The following is a 22,426-nucleotide window of genomic DNA, read 5'->3' on the forward strand; positions in this document are numbered from 1 at the left end:
AATGAAAATTTGAAATGAAGATGAAAATACAGTCTATATTTTACGTGCTTGTGTTGGATTTAACATGGAGAGACAAATACAAAAAATATATGCCCTTTGAGATGTAACAGTAGAAGAAGCACAGGTATTAAAAATAAAATGTCTGCTGGGAAAAGAGTCTGTAAAAAAGCATTACCATTGGTTTATTGCTTTCATGCTGGTGGATTTGCTTTTACAACGACCAAAAAAGGATGACTGTCATATTTGCTCAGCTTAACACTCTTTGATTCCCATGTTTGCTCATGGATTTAGTCATTTAGTGGCAACACTAAAGGCATGACTGGAGATCCTCGTGCCAGAGGAGGCCTTGTTAAACAAACAGCAGTCAGCGTACCGCTACAGCCTTGCACAATATTTAGGAATGTGCACAGACCTGTAAAAAGGGACGTTTGCTTATAAAAAGTGTTTATTTTCTGCTTATTTTTAGAGGAAACTGAAGTGAAATCTTTTGCCACTTGTTCTCAATCCTACAAATCCTGATTAAACGTGTCAAACACTGGACTGATATTGAGCCCTAGATGTTAATAAAACCCTTTATAGATTTGCATAAAGGTAACAGAGCACATAGGTCCTGGATAGAGTTTAGGACTTTGTGAATTTGTTTTAAAAAATGACCTGAGCAGCTTGGAATCTCACATTTTTTTGTGACTTCTCTCAGTAAGCTTTCTGTGAATATGGCCTCCTGTCATCACTTAAATAGAGAGGAGTTTAAGTCCAAATGATTGTGTGTGTGTGTGTGTGTGTGTGTGTGTGTGTGTGTGTGTGTGTGTGTGTGTGTGTGTGTGTGTGTGTGTGTGTGTGTGTGTGTGTGTGTGTGTGTGTGAGTGTAGTGGGGGGTGATGAATGCATACTTGAGAGGTAACCACTGGGGGTGGTACCCCCTGGCCTTTAGGATGTCAGCATAATGGAGTAAAACTTTGGGACCTTATTGAGCTCCAGGGAGACCCCATTCACTGCGGACAGCAACCCGGCCTCAAGCCATTATCTTAGTCTAAAATGTTTTGTTCTTTCTTCAGCCTTCAACAGAACAGTTAGCACAAAATAATGAACCCCTCCTCATCGATAGACTGCCCAATTCACTTTTTACTAATATTTACTCATACTTAAAAAACAGAGTAGCAATCTTAAAAGAAGAATCCTCCAAAACAGAAAAGTAACCACTTGCATGTAATAGGTAATATTTTAGATATACTTCATTATGTGGAAGAAAACACATAAGCTCTCTGGGAAAATTTGCCACCTCAAAGTCAATTCTAACAAACTTATTTTGAATTGAATGTGCTGGGGAAAAACATCTACATGGCCAACTGCAAAACTTGTTTTAAACATGTCAGACTTGCTGATATTAAAAACATGTTCTAAATACTTTTGAAAGCTTAAAGAGGTCCAGAGAGAAAACAAAATAGGTTGGCAAACAGAGTAGTTTATTGTACTTCATAACAACTCAAACTATGCAACGTGTTTCCCACTAGCTAGAAAATGAATTCAGGTTTGCTTTCAAAATGCGAAACCATTGTTGTCTCATCTCATAAACATATAGTCCTCGCTCTCAATGGAGAAGAGGTAAGGGATATTTTTTCAACAAAAGCCCTTAGAAGGGTGTGAAAGGAGCCCCCTCGCACTCCTAAACGCCTGGACACAGTTGGAAGTGCCCCCTCCCCACTTCCCTGGGTCACTAAAGGCATTGAAGTTTTAGAGGGCTGCTACGGCAGATTACTCCACACAGCTGTCCCAGCACCGTGGAAATGAAGTTATGCCCCTTGTCAGCTATGTTTTGTGTTGGCCTCCCCCTCTCCCCCCTCCTGTTCTTCTCTCACTCTTTTGCACCACTAGTGCTCTTTGGCTGCAGGAGGAGAATCAGGGGAGGCAACTAAAGGACAATTCCTACGGCCACGGCGGATAGAGACAAACCTATCCGATTGGCTGATTAAATATTCCCTCTGTGCATCATTGAGAGGCTGAAATCCCTGACATTCAACCCAGCGCAGCCCCTCTCCCATAGCATTCCCTTCCCCCATTAACCCTCAATCATAAATCAACCCCTCCTCCACCTTTCCCACCTCTCTAAAAGTTCAGGGTGCTGCCTTCCTCAAGTCCCACCCCCCAAACCTCCAACTATTGTGGGTCACTGGGTTTTTTCTCACTTTGCTTTTTAGCAAAGTTTGTTTGTTTTTAGTCAAAACTATACTGTAACCTAAATCTATAGATATGTTAAAAGTTATTTTTTTAATGGGAGTAGCCTGTGTTAGAAAATAATCCCCCTTTTAGAAAATAAAAGTTGGATTACCAAGAAATAAAACTCTGCTTAATTAAATATACGACCACACCCTTACTTGGTTTAGTATGACCAGTAGCTTATGGTGGCTAATGTTAGCTAATATTACATGATGTTGTGTAACTACTAAATCAGTTAGCTGACTTTATGGCAACGGTGCACTCGCAACTAGTTTTCAAGTTTATCGCATCTCACAGACACATTTCAATGGTCGCATTGGAAAATGATGGTAAGTTCAGTATGAGTTGCTCTTGCGATCACAGTGGTTGCTGTTCAGCAAAGGTTAGTCCAGCTTCAAAACATTTAGTATAAAAGGGTATCACAGTAGCAAAATATATGGGGAAGTGTTTGTTTTTATTTTATTTGTTGTGTTTTAGTAAATTAAGATATTCTAGAACTGCTACAAATGATTATTTTCATTATTTTCATATTCATCAAATAGTTGATCAGTTATCCTTTTGATGAGTAGTTGAATAATTTAGTCTACAAAATGAAAAGAAATATTGGAAAATATTTGTGACAGGTTTAGTGAGACTAAGGGTAAGTCTTCAAATTGTTTGTTTCATCCGACCAAAAGTCAGAAAGCCTTAAACTTATAATGATTTAAAACAGAAACATCCCAACGTTTGATGTGTTTTCCTTGATGAATAATTAAAATGGCTAATAAATAATCTAATAAAATTGTTTCAGTATCCTGCAGTATTTATTAGATTGTTATTCTATTTGCTTGAAAGCAAATGTTGCGTCTGTAGTATCTGATCATATAAGATGCTTCACTCAGCCGTGTGCCAGTTTCCGCTGGTTCAAAAAAGGAGAGTTTGAACTTAAGTTGAGAAAACAAGCCCTCAAGATTGATCAGCCATTTCCAAAGTCAAGAATGAACTGTGAACCTCAGTAGATAAGGTTTCTAAATCACAATTACTTGATAGATTTGCAAAAAACCCGACTATAACTTTCAATTCTTTAAGGAACAGTGTGTATGATTTAGTGCCATCTAGTGGTGAGGCTGCAGATTGCAACCAGCTGAATACCCATCCGCTCAAACCGACGTGGCAAGTTCCAGCAGTTTCCCAACAGAACTACGGTGGCCTTCAAGTAACGTGAGAATGTGAAAAGCCGTCTCCAGAGCCAGTGTTTGGTTTGTCCTTACTGGGCTACTGTAGAAACACGGCGGTTCAACATGGTGGACTCCGTGAAGTTGACCACCTCTATATGTAGATATGAAGGGCTCATTCTTAGCTAACAAAAACACAACGGTTCTTATTAGGTGGTCTTACACAATGAAAACAGTTATAACTGAATATTATATTTAGTTTCTTTTAATAGATCCACCCTAAATCCTACACATTGTTCCTTTAAGTATCATCGTCTTTCTGTGTTTTTTTACTCCATCTCACTTTGGGATCTTATGACTCATGTCTCTTTATTCAATGACTTGCAGTTTCAAAATAGGCTGAACAGGAAAAAGTCGGTCTTGCAGTTGAGCAGTTTTTAAAATGTTTTGCAAAGTTCCACTGGGACTTTAAGAGGGACGGAGTTATTGCATTGCTAATGTACTAACCAAACTGAAGAACAGTAAAGAATAGGCCCAAAGAAATTCTCCTTCCCAAAACGTCTTGTAATTTAGATGGCCATTCAGTGTTATATTACACTGACGGGAAATAATGATTCACATTACGGCAGTGGCCAATAAAGAAACTACATAAAATCCAGCTAAAGTAAGGCTGCCTGTTTGCTTTTCCTTAGTGTATCCAAGAGAAGGGGGGGGGTTCGGGGCTGGGCGGTGGGGAGGTTGGCCCAGCAGCAGTTTGAGTTATGATGAGGCAATTTTAATGATGTTCTGGTCCCTGCACCAAAAGCTTTTCTGTTTCGGCATGGGGGGAAAAAAAACACAACATTCCTATTTTTCTCTGGTGCCAAAAGTTAATTGAAAACATTTCAGGGCAAAGTATAGTCTGGGGCCCCCGTATGAAAACTCATCCTTTCATTATCCTCAACAACGATAAAGAAGGCATTACAATTATTAATGGTTGGAGCAGAGGCCTTCTCCCTTAAAGTGACAGTGACAGTGGCAAGCTTTTGCTTCTCGTAACAAAAGCCCTGCATTGCCTTCACTACATCGTTTTGTTGGTATTTTTTTAACAATCGCTGCCATTGTTGTTGTTTTTCTAAGACTGTTTAAAGCCAAATAACAACTTATGCTTTTTAGATTTAAGTCATATTGTATTATCAATAGTTTTAAACTATGATGAAGTTATCCTCATAGCTTCAGAGCGAAGTTATAAAAGACCACATGTTATTGTCAGAGAACTAACTGTTGCACAAATGAATGCATCAGCTGGAGTTCGAGCGAGTAATAAAGCTGAACTTTCTCACATAACTCCTCTGTCTTCCTCTGGGAGAGCTGTCTCCTCGTGCTCCCCCACTCCCTGAAAGAGGTGACAGAGTGAATGAAGTGCCCCCACATTGTGCCGCTGCACCATTGTGTATTCTGCATCTCCATAATAGAGGTGCCACTCGACTTCTCTTCCAATCAATGGGCTGGAGGGCCCATCTCTTTTTCCTCGAAAAAGCAACATGGCTGCCATCAATAGTTTCAAGAGCCATTATCACGAGTGAAGGAGGAGGACACTGGCTTTTTTTTTTTAAAGAATAGAGAGCTGACTGACTCATAACATGAGTCCCAGGCATGTAAACAGACGCATGTACGCAGCAACGTCGCCGCTATCACTGATTAAAAACTGCATTGTACACTTTTAAAGGAAATCCAAAAATCAGATTGTCTGTGAAATGTCTTCTAAACAATCTAATAAACTGTAAGAACATTTGTGTCCTATATGAGTACATTTTTCTACTACTGTCAAGAAACGTTCTACATGTTGGAACAACTGTACAGATTAAAAATAATTATGGTGAGTCTACTGAGCTTTCGAGCTGTTGATTTAGAAAACAACAAGTCACTTTAAGGTGATTTACAAATACTTTAAAGTAGGTAAAATTCTATTTTCAATTGTTTTAAGGCCCAAAGCTTACTCTGGGTGGTACTGGTACTTAATACTTAAATAATGCATCTCATAGTTGTTGAAGTAAAATACCAATGAAACCAGAAGAGCTGTGATTGGAAAGGAATCATTTCTGGCAAAGGCCTCTACGTGCAAAGTGTTGAAACCACAGTGAAACAGTTCTGAAATTACTACTTTCAGTGACACCTGGTAAATAATTGTGTTAAATGTCTTCAGAAAAGAGTTGGTCCCAGATCCATCTGGCAATAGCTTCAAATATACAAAAGACAGTAAAAGTAATCATGAAAAACAAGATCAGATTTTGACTTTTTCCAAGTTATTTATGTAATCTGAGGTACTTAGATTTAACATAATAAGAACAGAGATTACTGTCCTCTTTAATCCATATGTAAAGCCTGGAACTATCAAATAAAGAGGATTAAAATTGAAATACAGAGCCACACCGCTTCCAAATGAATCGTTTTTAAACTCGTCTTTATTTAATGTGCATGTACATTCAGAGGAGTGTGTTGGGCGCACACAGACATCTTTTATTTATTCTCAGCGTGTCTTTTGTGAGGACTTCTAACAAACACACGGGGGTGAGGATAAACAAACTGACCCAACAGCTTCTTGGCTCCATTTGTGCTGCAAATCCCCGAGAGGAGGAGTTCACCTTCCTCTCGCCTGTTTGAACAGTTTTACTTTAAACCTTACGCAAACATCCATGTTTACAAGGTCAAGTGTATCACTGTAGTATCTGCCCCTGGGATTTAGACGCATGTCAGTGGCTTACACCAACTTTGGTTTTTAATGAACAGGTTGTGGGGGAAAGTCTCCGTACAGCTGGTGAAAGATAACTGCTCTGTTTTCACAGCACGCCTCTGATATGGTCACTTCACGGTGAATTGAGTCAGTTTTTAAAACTTTTAGGCACTTTTAATCATCTTCTCTTCCTGTGTGGCCTTAATGCAGTGAAAGAGTGGGACTCATCTATTCATACAGTGCAAATCTTTTTATCACTCTTAAAGATATATTCTGACAAAAAATAAATTTTATACAATATACTGTACAATCTATCTTTACATAGCTGGCATACAAAAAAAAAAAAAAAAGGCTCCTTCGGCATGATCAGATGAAATATAACATATGCTTTTGAGTGATTTACAAACAACAACAAGTGTCCTGAATTGTGCACATCAGAAGGTTTAGTGTTGAATTTAAAAGGCCCCACATGTTAGTTTAAGGACACTAATGGCTGATTACAACAAAGAAGACAGATTCTAGTGAGTTCATTCTTGATTTTCACAATGAGTGTCTGACTTTTCCAGCTGCCCTGAATGGCAGCAGCAGCAGCAGCAGCAGCATTTTTCAGATAAATTTGCTTAAAACCAAAATGGTGGTCAGGACATTTAGGAAACTCTGACAAGGTGGGGAGCCACTGGAGCTCTCCACATACGGGTAATCCTCCTGCCCGATGTAATCGTCCTCAGAATCGTCCTCTGTGTCCGAAAAGCCGCTCCCCGTGAACCGATCGCTCGAATCGGAGCAGAAAGTCTTCATGCTGACTTTGATGTACTCGCATATGTTCCTCTCCGTGCCGTCGCACACGCAAGTGTCCAGCTGCTGCGCTTTGGGTATGGAGCGCATGCCGGAGATCACCCTGCGGCAGCCGTCCGAGCACATCTCCCCCCCGAACAGCTTCCTGCAGTGGAACAGATAGTCCCTCATGGCCGAGCTGCACGGCTGGTCCGTCTCGCACTGCCGCCGGGCCTCTGTGCAGCCCATGGTGCTGGTGCGCGGCAGGCACGGCTCGATGGCTTGCTTGGTGCTCCTGCAGACCGGGTCCACGGCGCAGTCGCAGTCCTCCAGAGCTGGCCCGCTTTGGGTGAGATTGAGCTGGATGAGAGAGGAGATGCAGTGGCTTGGACACTTCTTACGGTCCCCGTTGAGGACAGAGGCGCACGCGTAAAGGTACTGGTCGTACGCGTAATGGCACTCGGGCTCTCCGTGGCACTTCAGGATGGCTTTCCAGCACACCAGCCGACGGCCGTGGCTGGGAGACGCCACGCACAGACCAGTGATCAGGATCAATACAAAAACCACCGTCCGACCCATCAATATGGCACGACCTCCCATTTCCAGACAGAATGGACCTTAAAGGAGTTGGACTTCATGTGGGCTGCAGCTCCATAGCGCTGCGTCAAAACAGAGGTCCTCCTCGATGGTTTCATATCCTGTCACAGCTGGAGACGTGAAGGCAGCGAGGCGCCACAGGGCGAGCTCCTGAAGGATGACCATCACAAGATCCAAACAGGTTCAGAGTGTTTTTTGGGGAAAAAAAAAAAAAGTTTTCCCAGTTCTCAGTGTTACAATCTGACGTCCAGACGAGGTAAAGTTATTCTAAACTAATAGATTTATTTATCCTTCTCATCCGCCTCCGCCTCCGGCCCGCATCCTCTGGAGCCGCAGCAGCTTTGTGATGAGCTCCGTGTGCTGATGGGCTGATTAGGTTTCTGCGAGGACCCGCTCCGATTGGTCCGATTAACTCTTGAGATTCTGTCGTCACAAGCGGGCTGTGACGCAAGCCACTGTTTAAAAATAATAAACTTTCTGCAGTTTTTTTTTTACTTTGTTAATCTCTTAATAAAGACTAAACTAACGTGAATGTATTCAATCATATGATTTTTTTTTTTCCTGAGAACACACATTACAGTTCATTACTGCTCATTTTCATAATAAAAAATAGTCCATCTATAAGATAAGATAAGTAAAATAGTTAGTGCACTGCAAGCATTACTGTTCAGTCTAGTCTGAAGACATTTCTTCTGCTGCATCCATGTCTAACTATTATTGTTTTCAGAAAAAAGAAAAACAATGTCAAATTAAAATCATAAAACATAGGCTTGAAACGACAGTGGTGGGTAATATTTAATCAAATAATGTTACTATGGCTACTTCTGCCAACTGATTTAAGATTTACTTTGTTAATCTCTTAATAAAGACTAAACTAACGTGAATGTATTCAATCATATGTTTTTTCCCCTGAGAACACACATTACAGTTCATTACTGCTCATTTTCATAATAAAAAATAGTCCATCTATAAGATAAAATAAGATAAGATAATCCTTTATTAGTCCTGCAGCGGGGACATTTGCAGGATTACAGCAGCATAGGGTAAAGTGCACACAAGAGACATAGTAAAAAAAAAAAAAGACAAGATAAAAATAAAATGAAATAAAAAACAAGTATTATAAATAAGCAATAAAAAATCCACAATAACTGAAATATTATATGTACAGACAGAAAAACTATTAAAGCTATAATTGCACAGTGTATTGTATTGCACATGTGTCATGTGGTCTGCTGGGAGCAGAGTTGGTTGTGCTATGAGTTTATAACTGCTGTTAGAGGTGGAAGAAGTACTTTGATCTTTAAGTGTAGAAATAGTAATACCACAGTGTAAAAGTACTCAACAGGTAACGTTTTACTTAAGTTAAAATACAGAAGTATACGTATCCAAATATACTTAAAGCACCAAAAATGAAAGTAGCCATTATTCATTATGGCCGTTTATATTCATTTTGGACTAAAGTTATAGCTTTTGATTCTTTAATGTGTTTGATTCTAAATCATTTAAATTTAGTAGCTGGTAAACAAAATCTTATAATAATCTATATTTCTTATTAATAATCAGATTATGTTTAATTAGTGGGGTAGAAGTATAAAGTAGCAGAATATAGAAGTCCTCCAGTAAAGCACCTTTAACCTGTACTTATATATATCTTCTCTAGATGTACTTTGATACTTTCCACCACAGTGTCTCACTCTCGAAAATGTTCTCACACCTGCATTAAAGCCGTCGTATGTAATGAGGCACAGCGTCTTTGGAAAACACTTGGATTGTGTTGCCTCCCCGCAGGAGGAGACGACAGCTGTTACAACACATGCAGAGCTCCTGTCTTACCCTTTTTCCACCATGAAACATAACAAGCCTTGATTGCAGCTACGACACAGCGTACCCGTGAAACGCTGCACACATTTACACACATTTACACACATTTACACACATTTACACACACCAATGAAGACATGTCAGCTCGGAGGTTTAAGACCTATGTTTTCCAGATATGGAGCTGGGAAAGCACCAGAGGCCTTTAACGTGAGAAAAGTTAAAAGAAATAAAAACACAGTTGGCTGTTTTTTACTGCCTATTCCGCGCAAGTGTGAGCAGCGGTGTGAAATCCTGATGATCCAGTGCTTTACCTTTTGGTCGGGGTATTTCCTATTTCCTTACAATAACACTTAACAAGAAGAAAGAAAAAAAAAAGAGTGTGTGAAGAGGAACAACAACTTCAGCCATGTAAACAAACACCGAGCATGAAGCCACTCGGAATGAAAACATATTGTTGCTGTTGGGGGCCCCGGGGGCCGACAGAACAGAGCGTCGAGAAAGAAAAGCACTCAGTCGTTGGGATAACTCTGTTCGTCTGACCCCGTCACATCACCACACTTTGACCACAAAGATCTGGCAGCTCTCAGGGGGCCCTCAGATCCCCCCCGATTCCAATTAGAGAGATTAGAGAGGAGTCAAGACAAGTGCAGAAGAGTTTCTTAGCCAAACAACCCATAACACCACCCCCTCCCTTCCTCCACCACCACCTCCTCCAGCTGGCATACCAAAGCAACAGGAGGACTGCAGACTCAATTTAGAGCGACATCAAAGTTGAGGTTAGAAAAAGACCAAATGGTGGACTGCTCAAGGGGTCTGCATGAAGTACAAAGAGCCTGACATCAGCCCAGACTGCTCAGGTCAAAGATGGCTCTTAACGGACATAGATATGGGGCGCTGAGGATGCGACTATTCAACTTGTGTTTTTACTTTTACTGCAAAAGTTTGAGTTGCTTTTTAGCCTTTGTAAGGCCTGAACACTCCGATGCACAGGGCCTGTCTTTTCAACAACAAAAAACTAAAGAACACACCCTGGCTGCAGTTGCATTTCACTTTTAAGGAGGAGTTCATAATACATAGCAGAACACAGAATCCCATCGGTGTTGGACGGCGGCCAGATGAGAACAACGGCCAGATTGAGTGGAGCCAGTAGCTCTGTATGATGGAGCCGGCAGCTGCTCTCCCCCCAAACTGTGCCTCTTAAATGACTCTTATACATCACCGAGATCCTTTACTTGTACAGCAAACTTCTCAGATAGTTCTGAGGGAAATATGCGGCCAGTTTTCTTTGCATTCTTGTCCTAAATTTATTTCAAACGAGTACCTTCTGGATACGCGTCCTGTAGGCCTACATGCGGTTGTTCACGGCGACTTGCATATAATAGCGTTTCCAGAATTGGAATGCGGTTCCCGAGAGTGGATTTGTAAATACTCGTGCAGAGACAGACATGCTCTTCAGTCCGTCTCCACTGCTGTCAGAAGTCATTACGCACAAGCTGCAATGCCAGAACAATTCACTGAACTTTGTATTCAAGTGCTTTCAAGCCCGTAGAGAGGCAGAGAGAGAGGGAGAGAGGGGGGGGGAAAGGGAGTCAATATTAAAAAGCTGCCAAGTGTTTTTCTGCCTGCATTTTTCCATTTATCTGTGGTTCATGGAAACTTCTCAGATGTCCATCTTAGTCGTGCTGATATTTTGTCTTCATTCTTTTCACATTAAAAAGAGGAGTTTATATGCTTTTTTTCTGAAAACAAGAACATCACTTGCATGCAGTCATGACATTCGTCTGCAGTAAGTGCCATCTTGAATCAAGTCAACAACAGAGCACTGCAGTGATTCTGTTTTCTGGTATGTGCCTGAAACAATAGACAATAGGGATCAAATCACATGGATCAAAGTGAGTTTAGCCACAAACGGCTGCATAATGTCGGTGTGTCGGCCAACAACGACTGGGTCAGAGTGTCTATAGACATTCATGATCCCCAGAGGATGAATCCAAGTGATTTTGGTTATGCTGGAGAGTTAGATTAGCATCAATTGTTTTTGTTATAAGGGGTTCTTTGGTTACATGGCATTCACCATAACAACTCAGCTACCAAGGCGCTTCTTGATGTGTTTTTGTTGTGAAATGTATCAGTAACTATCAGATACATTGTCATGAAAATTGCTCCAAATAACCATGGTACCCAGAGGATAAATCCTACCGACTTTCGCAATTCCCTGACTTCTCATCTTGCGCCACCAACAGGCCAAAGTCTTCTCTTATCAAGTGAATTATCTCAATATCTGCAAGTTAAATTGCTACTAAATCTCATACGGACATTCTTAGTTCAAGGGCAATGCTTTCAAATGACTTTGGTGATCCCGTCTTTCCGATCTATTCTATGGATGTGCATGAATTTTTGCTGATGACATTCATGATATGAAGCTGACCAGCATCATTTTCTCTCCCAGTGTTGTCATTTGCAGACTGCAGCACACCCCATACTGTTATCACACCAGAGATGTTTTAGGATGGTACCACATGTTCTGAGAGTACATCCCTCAGGGGGGGAGAAGCCACGCACCGTGGCAGGAAAAACATTTTACTTTGAACTCACAGAAGAGAACAGAGCCACGAGTTCAAACACGGGTCACTGTGGCTGTTAAGTAGCCAAGAGTACTCAGAAACATGTAATCATCGAAGCCAAAAGATTGTTAGGTGGTGGGATGAGAGGATGGACGGATAAATTGTTTTGTTGGTTTCCCATCAGCAAAGCTTTATGGATTCCTTGGAGTTGTTTTACAGAGCAGATTAACACCAGGACAGGGAGTAAAGCTGGATTACATTACAAAAAGCTTCATGTTGGAGTTGATATTGTTTCACTTTTGCAGGAAAGCAGATGGGGCTGTTAAATAGATTGGAACAGAGACAGAGAGGTAGACGCTGGTTTTGCCATCACAAAGGATGGTATTCGATAGTTGGTGCTGGAGTAGATTGATGACAACTGCAGTAAAATCTGTGCTATGAGGAACAATAGAAACTCTCCAGGGTTGCTTATCCCTGCAGTATAGAGACACTTGGTGACAGTGGTCTGGTAATGATAAGATAACAGAGCCATCTCTCTTCAAAGAGGGGAAGATAATAAAGCAACACACATTTCCCTAGATGTAAAGAGGGTATCTGTGTGTAAAAAAGGAGGAGCTGTTACAGAAGGAAAAGAAAAGGGCAGACAGGGGTGTTTAGTTTTTGTTTGAAACCTGACTTCTCCTCTCCAAACTCTGATCACATTTCTCTTCCAGAGAAAATAGCTCCTCCGAGACAGATATGCCAGCACAATCTCAAAACAAAGAAGTCATTGTTCACTAGATCAAGGCCTTAACAAGAAGCCTGAAAGGAAGAATACAATAACCAAGCATCCACGTTACAAGAGCTGAAGGGGAAATATGCCTTTTGGTTTCTGGGAAAGTGATTTAAAGCCTGAACTCACAAGGCTCCTTCTTCAACTATAAGTTTTTTATCAGTGCTACATTATGTTGTAAATTAATACAGATAATTTGATCAGACAAAATAATTTTTGCTGTGGCCATATACATCTCTGTGATACTGTTTCATGACTACTTATGCCCACCACAATGTTACGTGTTGGGGATTGATGAGAAGATTGATGACACTTTCATATATGTCTTCTTCAATACAGCATGGTGTTCATAAAGTAAATTATGGTCCCATTTATGTCGGGAGCATAATTCGACACCTCGGCGTTGTCTGGTCTGGGAGTTGTCTGCGTTTTTTTGTCTTAGAACTTTAACCCTTTCACAGTGTGTTTTCAGTTCATGAAAGTCAATTTTCGGTTTGCAAAAAAAAAAATGGTGACAGCCAAAAACCAAGATGGCGAAAGGACAAAATGCTGATCTTGAGGACTCAAAACTGCATTTCACAAGCAGACGGGTCACGTCATGGTGACTACGTCCACTTCTTATAGACAGTCTATGGGCTACAGCTAGCAGCCTGTTAGCTAAACTTAGCACAAAGACTGGTAAAAGGGGGAAACAGTTAGTCAGGCTCTGTCAAATGGTAACAAAACACCCCTCACAACAATGGCACTTCTAAAGTCCACTAACACCTTATATATCACTTGCTTATTATTATGTTCAAAAACCAAGGTGATGATTATGGGCGGATATATTTCTTGGCTCTGAGCGGTTGTCAGGAAACCAGCACTAACTCCAGGAAATTACTGGTGGCGGCCAAGAAATAGAAATAGAAATAGAGAGCTTGAGTTGGACCTATAGGTGGGTTTTTCTTTCCTTCAGACAAGATGGCAGTTTCCCCATTTCCAGTCTTTGTGCTATGCTAAGCTAACTGGCCGCTGGCTATCAGTGTCACCTTATATTTCACGGACAAATATAGTGATCAATCATCTCATTTAACTCTCACTCGATTTCCCAAAATGTTGTGCTAGTGTCTTCAAGCCAGCAAGGAAGGAGGTTATGTTTTTTTAAAGATATGAGATTCTTTAGTCTGAGCTAGAAGGGATCATTGTGGGATATTACTCTGCATGCATGTACACACACAGCACAGACCTATACTACAGAGATGGAGAAGCAGGATACAAGATTGCTGGTCTTTCATTTCCATGGCGCATTCTGTAACTAAGTCCGTCTGGCATCCCGCCAACGCGGGGCGCATTTTGAGCTCAATCTTTAAGGCGTAGCTGCTGTTTAAGGAGACAGAAAATGAGATGTGACCCGGCGCTTCCCTGACATTTGCCTGAGTAATCACAACGTTTGAGCAGAATTGAAGACGCTGTTTGAAAAGCCTGGGGCAATTGGTCCTAGATTATCTTTCTGCCAGCCTCAAAAGTATTCTTAAACTTCAGGCTTTAGACTCTGGAAGCTTGTGGGCTGATTCGTTACATTTTGGGTCAAAAATTGCTGATCCAGTACAATAACTGTAGAGTTGTATTACACGGGAAGAGTGTCAGTCCCCTCATGCAAAAACATCCAAACAACTGCAAAGACATCCAAGAGCTGCCTTTGATATACTATATTTTCATTCATGTGGATGAAGAGGCCTGTAGTTTGGTGGTTAGATTCCTTCCATGTTAGTATAGTTTTTGTTCCTGAACTTTAATAGACACATATCCTACAAAAGAAAAAGACTCTGGTGGTCAGAGCCCAGATGAGGCTGTCACTGTGACAGTAACCACATGGGTTTAATCTAAACACACCACCCTTTGCAAGGCGCAGCACCATCGGTGGTCTGATCCAACTGTCCCGATCCATGACACCATAGAACAAATCAAGATAATCTGGACTTTTTTCTCTACTTCCACAGACAAAAACCACAAAATATCCTGGTTGCTAGCGTACTGTATTTGACACACCGTGAATGAAACAAGAGAGAAGATCAAGAGATTTATTTTGTTCTGATTTATTGCCGGCTATTTTGCTGACCTAGACATTTACCATAAATCAGTAGTTAAAAGCATAAGTCTGAAATGCATGAGCAGATGGATATTTAATAAAATCTCATATCAATTGTAAAATTGAGAGAATTTACTGAACCAGCTCAGTGCACTGCAAGCATTAATGTTGCAGAGTAACATAACTTTGGACAAAAACATTTCACTGGAGGGTTTCTCCAATGCAACTTGGCTTCAGTAGAATCACTTTGGGTTCCAGTCTTTAACAAGAGTTATGTCAGAAAAAAGCTTTGACTCATCTCACTCAGTTGTCAGTTTGAATTTGTGATTTTGGATGTCGAAATATATATATGTATATGTCTTGTGATGTGAATCTACCAAGGAAACTTGGACTGTTGCTTCCAAAATAAGAGTATTTTGTGGGGCAGAGGGTGGGCGGCATCAGGGATGCGTGAATTATCAGGTACAAATATGGGTCGTTTCTAAGGCGGTATTTGGATTAGCAGTTAGCTCCGGTCAGGGTGGTCTGGGATACAGAGTTTATGTTTAATTTAAACATTGGCTCTCAGAGTCTGCCTACTGTCACTGTGCTGAGGAAAGCCATGCCGATGAGTTAAACAAGAGGTGGGGTGGTACATTGAATGTGTAGTCTGATGACTGAAGTTATAAAACCTTCTTATGGTACACAATCTGGCAGACAGAATCGTGTTTATAGTGGAAGTCTCTCTGGCTGAAGAGATATATAGATAGATTCATCTCTTGCTTATGAGCTACTGTTGAAGACCCTCGTTGCATGTCATTCCCCATTTCTGTCTCCCCTCATTTCCTTTCAACTCTTTACTGTCTGCTATCTAATAAAGGAATTTATTAGAAAATGAAGAGCCAATCACTCATGCTAGCAACTTTGTGAGAATATCCATATTTCGTCTTACAACTTAAACCATTTCACAGTATGTTTTTAGTTCATTAAACGTTAATTGTAACCTTTTTGGCCGTGTAAAAATGCCTTATTCAGCGTTTGTTTGTAATTGCTCCAACCTCTCATGTTATTTCTGGTTGTAAAAAGCAAAGATGGTGACGGCCAGCAACAATGATGGAAGGGCACACCGATGGTTGACTTCATTAAAAGCACATCCACTTCTTATGTACAGTCTAGGCTTTGAATTTTATTCTTTTTTTTATTATAGTATATTCCCATTGAGATTAAAAATCTCTTTTTTCAAGGGAGTCCTGGCCAAAACGACAGCATGAAAAGTTTCCCTTTAATGCACAAACAACAGCCTTGAAACAAAACAGCATATGACCTCTCAATGACCTTTTCATGTTAGCATGCTACCATTTGCTAGCATTTAAAACAAAGTACTGCTGAGACGGAAGAGAATATTATTATGATGTTTGCAGGTATCAATAAACTTAAGTCAAAACAATATTATATAAACCAAAAAGCCACACCAAAACGTGTTAGCAATGCTATTTGACTAAAATGTACTAAAAAGATCCACAGTCATTGTTTGCTTTGATGTCGTGTCCCTTTTCTCTTCTTTTACCACTAGTTGCTGAGATGACTCACTATAAAGCCACAAATGTCAACCTCATGGTGGCGCTAGAGGAAAAGTCACAGGATCGTCACACTCAGTAGGACTACTAATCTATTGGAGACCATAAACATCTGAACCTAACTGCATAACAATCCATCCTTTAGTTGTTGAGATACTTCAATCCGGACAGAGCCAGCGAGGATTAAACACATGTGCTTATACATAAACTGGAGGATCTTTTGTCTTTGTGACTTTTTTCCCCCCATCGAGCACCATCTAAACTGAGATGCGCTGCATGGAGGGGTTGGTGGTTGTTGAGTAAGCTGTCAGCTACAGAGACACACCACAGACGCACCGCTATGACACTCTTCATCAGAGTGTAAAGTAAACAGAGCCTGTCTGGACACGGGCGGGATATCAGACAGACAGGGAAGGGCCACAGCAGAAGACAGCAGGTACTGGCCTGTCAGGGTGAGACAGAAAGAAAGGGACGAAACAGGGTTGCAAACATCTTACGTATTGTTTTATAGCATTTATTATTAATTTAAAGAGTAAATATAATATTTCAGTTATTGTTGTTTTTCTACTGTTTCTTATTGCTTATTTATAATACTTGTTTTTTTTATTTTCATTTTTTATCTTGTCTTTCTTCTACTATGTCTCTTGTGTGCACTTTACTCTATGCTGCTGTAAGCCTGCAAATTTCCCCGCTGCAGGACTAATAAAGGATTATCTTATCTTATCTTATCTTATCTTATCTTATCTTAAATCAGTTGGCAGAAGTAGCCATAGTAACATTATTTGATTAAATATTACCCACCACTGTTGTTTCAAGCCTATGTTTTATGATTTTAATTTGACATTGTTTTTCTTTTTTCTGAAAACAATAATAGTTAGACATGGATGCAGCAGAAGAAATGTCTTCAGACTAGACTGAACAGTAATGCTTGCAGTGCACTAACTATTTTTAATACTTATTTTATTAGATCTATTATTCAAACTAAGATGTTATCTTATTTTGTCCTTTAACATGAGCAAACATACATTACACGCATAAACACACACACACACACACACACACACACACACACACACACAGCGCACACACACATCGCACACAGTAGCAAGGGAAAAATAAACATGCTGGGTTTTGCTTTTCCTGCGAAATCTAAATATTGACTCAGTAACCTATAATCATACACAGTCTGAACAAACTGGAAATAAACAAGTGTGCCTGTAATGTGTAAGTGTTTGTGTGTCTCATGGGCACTGAGGCCTCTGAACGCTGACACCGACAAACGCACATAAAAAAGAGGAAGTGGTTAAGTTTGTATTGAATACCAGACAATATGGATTCCATCCAACACGCTGGAGCTACATGAATTATTTTATATTCTCTACAAACACAAAGAGGTTCTTTTGTAAAGCCCTGAGCCTTCAGTGTCTGATCAAACATCTGCTATCAATTCACAAAATGTAACTTCCATATGACTCACATGCAACATTCAAGAGGCTTTAGATTGCCAAGATGTAAGTTAGAAAAAAAAATATGTTTCCATTGTGCTCTCAGAGGAGCTTTTTCGCTTCAATGCCAAGTTTCCAAGTGACATCAGCAGCCAAATATCCAAATAACTGTTATTATGTGCTGTAGCGTTATTAAAAGAATATTAAGTTTCATATCAGACTTTTAATCTATTTTTTTTTCTGGAAGCTATGGTACAATATGAGGGAAAATTATGACTGGTGTGATGACTTTGTAGGCCTCGTTGTCCTACCAACCATAAAGACTGCTTTCATAATACACTTGGTTGATTGAATAAGACTTTCGTGTGAGCATACTGTCTGATCTTTTCGTTTGTCTCAGTTAGTCTTTATGGCTCATTGGTGGAGTGGCGAAGCTGAAACATTTCTGTCTCTAAGGCCTGTCAGAGTGTGTTGCTGATGCCAGAAATCATAAGAGGCTATTAAGGAACACAGAGTCTGAGAGAAATGAAAGTTGTAAATTGACTTGGACTAAAAATAGTGATCTACCATCCTCTAACTTGTGTTATGTTTTTTCACTTTCTTGCCAAGATGAGAATATTTAAACCAATCCCTTATCTGTCATATATGAAGCTGGACCCAGCATGCGTTTAGCTTAGCATAGCTTAGCATAAAGACTGGAAACGGGGAAACAGCTAGCCTGGGTCCGTCAAAAGGAGACAAATATTTGTCTACCAGTTGCTCTGTGGCCAGTAGATCAGACTGTGTACTTTGCAGCTTCCAGGTGTGACTGTGTGTAAACATCCTGTTATACCTCAGCCCAAATTGTTCCATTAGGCCTCCAATTTTATAGCCATTGAAGGAGGCTGAAATAGTTTGAGGTGGATGTGCTGTGGTAACAAAATAATTACAAAATGGCCAATTTGGGTGGGAATAACATCTATAAATAAAGAATTTTAAAACATAGAAGTTGATTTTACCATGTCCTTACATTGAGACATGCAAACAAAGACTTTTGTAATTAAATTAAGAACAAAAGCATCTTGTCATTCACCTTTATTTAAAAAATACAGGGTCTCTACAAATAACGCTTACAGCAGCAAGATGGAATTGGCACAGTGTGAGGCAGACTTGTAGGCCCAGTGAGGTTTCTGGTTCCTTCATCAGTGCATTTGAGGGAATGCTCAGCATAAACCTGCTGAATTCAAAAACAGAAATATACCTTATTACATACAACTTACTAATTGATGGTCATTATAAAGGCTGTGTTAGGTGGATGCATAGTGGAATACCTCATTTATTATGCTTCTTACAGATGGCAATATATTCCTTTACGTCATCGGGGGATCCCAGGACCACAGGAACTCTCTCGTGGATGTTGGTGGGCTGGATGTCCAGAACATTTACGGTTCCTGTGGTGGCCATGCCTCCCGCCTGCTCTATGATGAAGGCCATGGGGTTGCATTCATACAACAGCCTCAGCTGAGAGGCAAGAAGCAGAAATAGGAGTGAGAAGACACAAGACGAGTCACTGATGTTGACATAGATGATGTGAAATTTCTCCAAGATTAAACAATTTTTTGGCCATTTCAATATGCTCACCTTGCCCTTAGGACTCTTGACATTAGCAGGATATAAAAAGATTCCTCCATACACCAACGTACGATGAACATCAGCTACCATTGAACCAACATACCGGCTGCCATATGGAGCAGAACCATCCTGGAGACACAAACATAAAATGCAGGATTATTTTTGTGAATTTATGAGTCAGTATGTCACCTTCATATTCAGAATCCAAAATATGTTCTAAATATGCAATAATGGCCACTTGGGTAGCAGATTTCACATCAGGCCTTTGCAAAGTAGTAATGTTCAAATGCAACACTGATCACATTCTTATTGCCATTACCTCTGGGAATTTCTTCTTTTGTAGGTACTCTGTCACGTCTGGATAGAAATGCTGCGCATATCCTTCATTCAAACTGTAGATCTTTCCCTTTTTCTTAATCTTCACATCTTGATCCACCAAGATGAACTCACCGATTGCCTGAAAGAGAATAAGATATGTATATATAAGATATAAGAATGCATAAGATAATGAAAAAGAATGAAGACACTTACAAAACTGAAATATGGAGCAAAAAGGAATCATAGTAACAAAACCACAAGATATATAATGAGGTAACAGTTTTGATGTCTATGACAGTAAAGCCTTTGTCTTACAGGGTCAAGCATGAAGCAGTTGACTCCTTGTCCAGTGGACAGGACCATCATGGTGGCACTGCCATACAGAGCGTAACCAGCTGCTACGAGGTTTCTTCCGGGCTGCAGAGCATCCTTCTCACATGGCTCGTCATCTGTGGTCTATGGAACAAAACACACAAAAAAAACAATTAAAACCAATACGACTGTTGACACTGGAAGTAAAATGTTGTTGTTTCTGACAAGGATACAGGGCTGGAGGACGTTGTTTTATGGATACAGGGATCTGGGTACCCTTGGAGTTAAATATATATTTGTTTAAAGTTAATATGTCATCCAAAGTGGAGAATACAAGTCTCCTTGTATGTGAGGTGGAAGACCCTACCAGTGATGGAAAAAGTATTCAGATCTTTTACTTGAGCATAGGTAGACACACTACAATTTAAAGTGATGTATTTTATTGATTAAATGTACATAATCGCACAATTTGTATGTTAAATCTTAATCAGTAAGGTAATTAGCAACTAAAGCTGTCAGATAAATGTAATGGAGCAAAAATATTCCTCACTGAGATCTAGTTGATTAGAAGTACAAAGTAGCATTAAATTGAAATATATGAAGTACATGTACTATTCTTCAAAATTGTACATGTAAATGGGTAAATGTACTTAGCTACATTCCACCACTCAACCCTACATCTACAGATACGGATAAATATATAATAAAAAATATAGATTCAGGGAACATTCATTTAAAATATACCTGAATGCCATACGAAACAATTGGCTCACTAGAACATCAGTGTTTGGCTCACCTTTTTGTAGATTGCGAAAATTGTTCCGATCGAGACAAGACAGTCGATGTTTGAGGAACCATCCAGTGGATCAAAGCACACGATGTACTTTCCCTGTATGTTGAGAACCAATGATAATATCAATGTCACAATAACACCAGATAAAAACTTTAGAAAAAGGACACATATGTGCACAGACATGCATGTATATAGTGTTCACAGATGTTAGTACCCGCTGGTCCGGTTCCACAATGATGGCCCTCTCGTCTTCCTCTGACACCAGCACACAGGAGGAGAAGGAGGACTTGAGCATGTTGATGACCAGGTCGTTGGACAGGATGTCCAGTTTCTTCACCTGGTCCCCCGTCACGTTGGTGCTTCCAGCGATGCCATACCTTCAGAGAGAGAGAGGAAAGAGGAGCAGACTGAAGTGATCAGAACCAGAACAAAAACTGTCCATTTTGATGCAATTTCAAAAACACAGTGGAGGAAATGCTTTAATCCCTTGTAAACTGAGAGAAACGCCTCTTAAATGTTTTGTTATCTTTGTTGAAAACCCATGAGAAAGGTCAGAAAAGCCCATTAACTCCTTGACCTCTGCCCTGGGGGAATATACACAACATGTTCAGAGTTTACCTTTGGACGGGGCTGAAGTTAAAACTGCTTAATGATTCTTATGTCATACTTCATGTAACTAAAGCAAACACTAAACCCAGATATAAATGACTATTTCAGACACATTTAAGACAGAAAAACTACTGGACTGGAATAGAAACTTGCTAACCTAAAATAATTTCAAAATAAAAGCAAATTAAAGAAATAATAACCTTGATTGATTCCTATATGTCCAATAGGGTGCAAACTATAGTTCTGCCTCTTATTAACTGTCCCAGTGAGAATTGAGCAGCCTTCAAATTCAGACACATGCATGTTTCTCTCTATTATAAAAAAAAGATGAATACTCACAGGTTAGCGATCCCAGCCTTCCTGACAGCCGTTGAAATGGCTTTGACGGCGGTGCAGATGGAGTTCAACAAGTTGGTCAGCTCACCGGTTCCTTGGGCCTTCCTGCCCTCCTCCAGAACAAACCTGGTGAGGGTCTGCACATTGGTGTCGAAGGCTCCTTTGTCAGACATTTTGGCTGTCAGGTGTGGGATCTGGACTGGGACCTAATGCTTCAAAAGCAACAGGTGAGCATGGACCCGAAGTTAAAAAAAAAAGTGGACTCTAGAACTGAAATAGGGGAAGGGACGGGGGTGTGCAACTCTTCCGACCAATCAAAAGTGTCCTTTCATGCCGTTAGAGGTCGGTTTGATCACTTCTTTAACTGTGGGTTTAAAAGAGCAAAGTTCAAAGATAGTGGATTGTTTTACACTAACAATAACCTTAGCCTGATTCAATCCCCTCTTCACTTTGATTAGAGATTGTGTTGGGGGGGGTTTCCAGTCAGTACTGTTCTGTTCAAGGTTCTGCAAAATATAATTAGTAAGCAACTTTTTGTATGAATAAAATCACTTAATTAAGGCAGAATTGAGTGATGTTACACTCAAAAAGGCACCTACTCTCAACACAATTGCTTCATTGTGTTCATGGTGCCGAAGTGCATAATTATTCCAAAAGCTTTCAACAGAAAACAATGTTTATACAGCACTTTGTTCATCACCTAGTCTGATTCCTTCTTCCTTACAGTGCATCAACAAATGCTCTAAGCCTATTTATTTTAACTTTCATT

The 22,426-nt window shown here is 40.1% G+C and overlaps 2 protein-coding genes across 3 annotated transcripts; both read right to left on the reverse strand.

Annotated features, from left to right (window-relative positions):
• Positions 1 to 5,754: 5,754 nt before the first annotated feature.
• On the reverse strand, positions 5,755 to 7,832 carry gas1b (growth arrest-specific 1b). Its single transcript, XM_054612879.1, has one exon. It carries the CDS (start codon positions 7,453 to 7,455, stop codon positions 6,688 to 6,690), a length of 768 nt encoding a protein of 255 aa, XP_054468854.1. The 5' UTR covers positions 7,456 to 7,832; the 3' UTR covers positions 5,755 to 6,687.
• A 10,905-nt stretch (positions 7,833 to 18,737) lies between these two features.
• LOC129102098 (fructose-1,6-bisphosphatase 1-like) lies at positions 18,738 to 21,937 on the reverse strand. 2 transcript variants are annotated; one of them, XM_054612066.1, is made up of 8 exons: positions 21,661 to 21,937; positions 20,927 to 21,089; positions 20,716 to 20,808; positions 19,923 to 20,063; positions 19,609 to 19,746; positions 19,299 to 19,418; positions 18,989 to 19,178; positions 18,738 to 18,891 (listed from the first exon to the last, which is right to left on the reverse strand). In XM_054612066.1, exons 1-7 carry the CDS (start codon positions 21,828 to 21,830, stop codon positions 18,990 to 18,992), a joined length of 1,014 nt encoding a protein of 337 aa, XP_054468041.1. In that variant the 5' UTR covers positions 21,831 to 21,937; the 3' UTR covers positions 18,738 to 18,891; position 18,989. The 2 variants fall into 2 exon arrangements, with proteins under 2 accessions (XP_054468041.1, XP_054468040.1); XM_054612065.1 differs by having other exon boundaries at positions 18,738 to 18,894; positions 21,661 to 21,927.
• Positions 21,938 to 22,426: the final 489 nt, after the last annotated feature.

This window comes from Anoplopoma fimbria, chromosome 14 (assembly GCF_027596085.1).
Source record: "Anoplopoma fimbria isolate UVic2021 breed Golden Eagle Sablefish chromosome 14, Afim_UVic_2022, whole genome shotgun sequence".
Lineage (NCBI taxonomy): Eukaryota > Metazoa > Chordata > Actinopteri > Perciformes > Anoplopomatidae > Anoplopoma > Anoplopoma fimbria.

Coding starts and splice junctions, on each gene's coding strand:
- LOC129102098 (XM_054612066.1), bottom strand. CDS start 21,830: ATGTCTGACAAAGGAGCCTTCGACACCAATGTGCAGACCCTCACCAGG. Junction 21,090..21,660: donor AAGGCTGGGATCGCTAACCT/GTGAGTATTCAT, acceptor CTCTCTCTGAAG/GTATGGCATCGCTGGAAGCA. Junction 20,809..20,926: donor TTGTGGAACCGGACCAGCGG/GTACTAACATCT, acceptor CTCAACATACAG/GGAAAGTACATCGTGTGCTT.
- gas1b (XM_054612879.1), bottom strand. CDS start 7,455: ATGGGAGGTCGTGCCATATTGATGGGTCGGACGGTGGTTTTTGTATTG.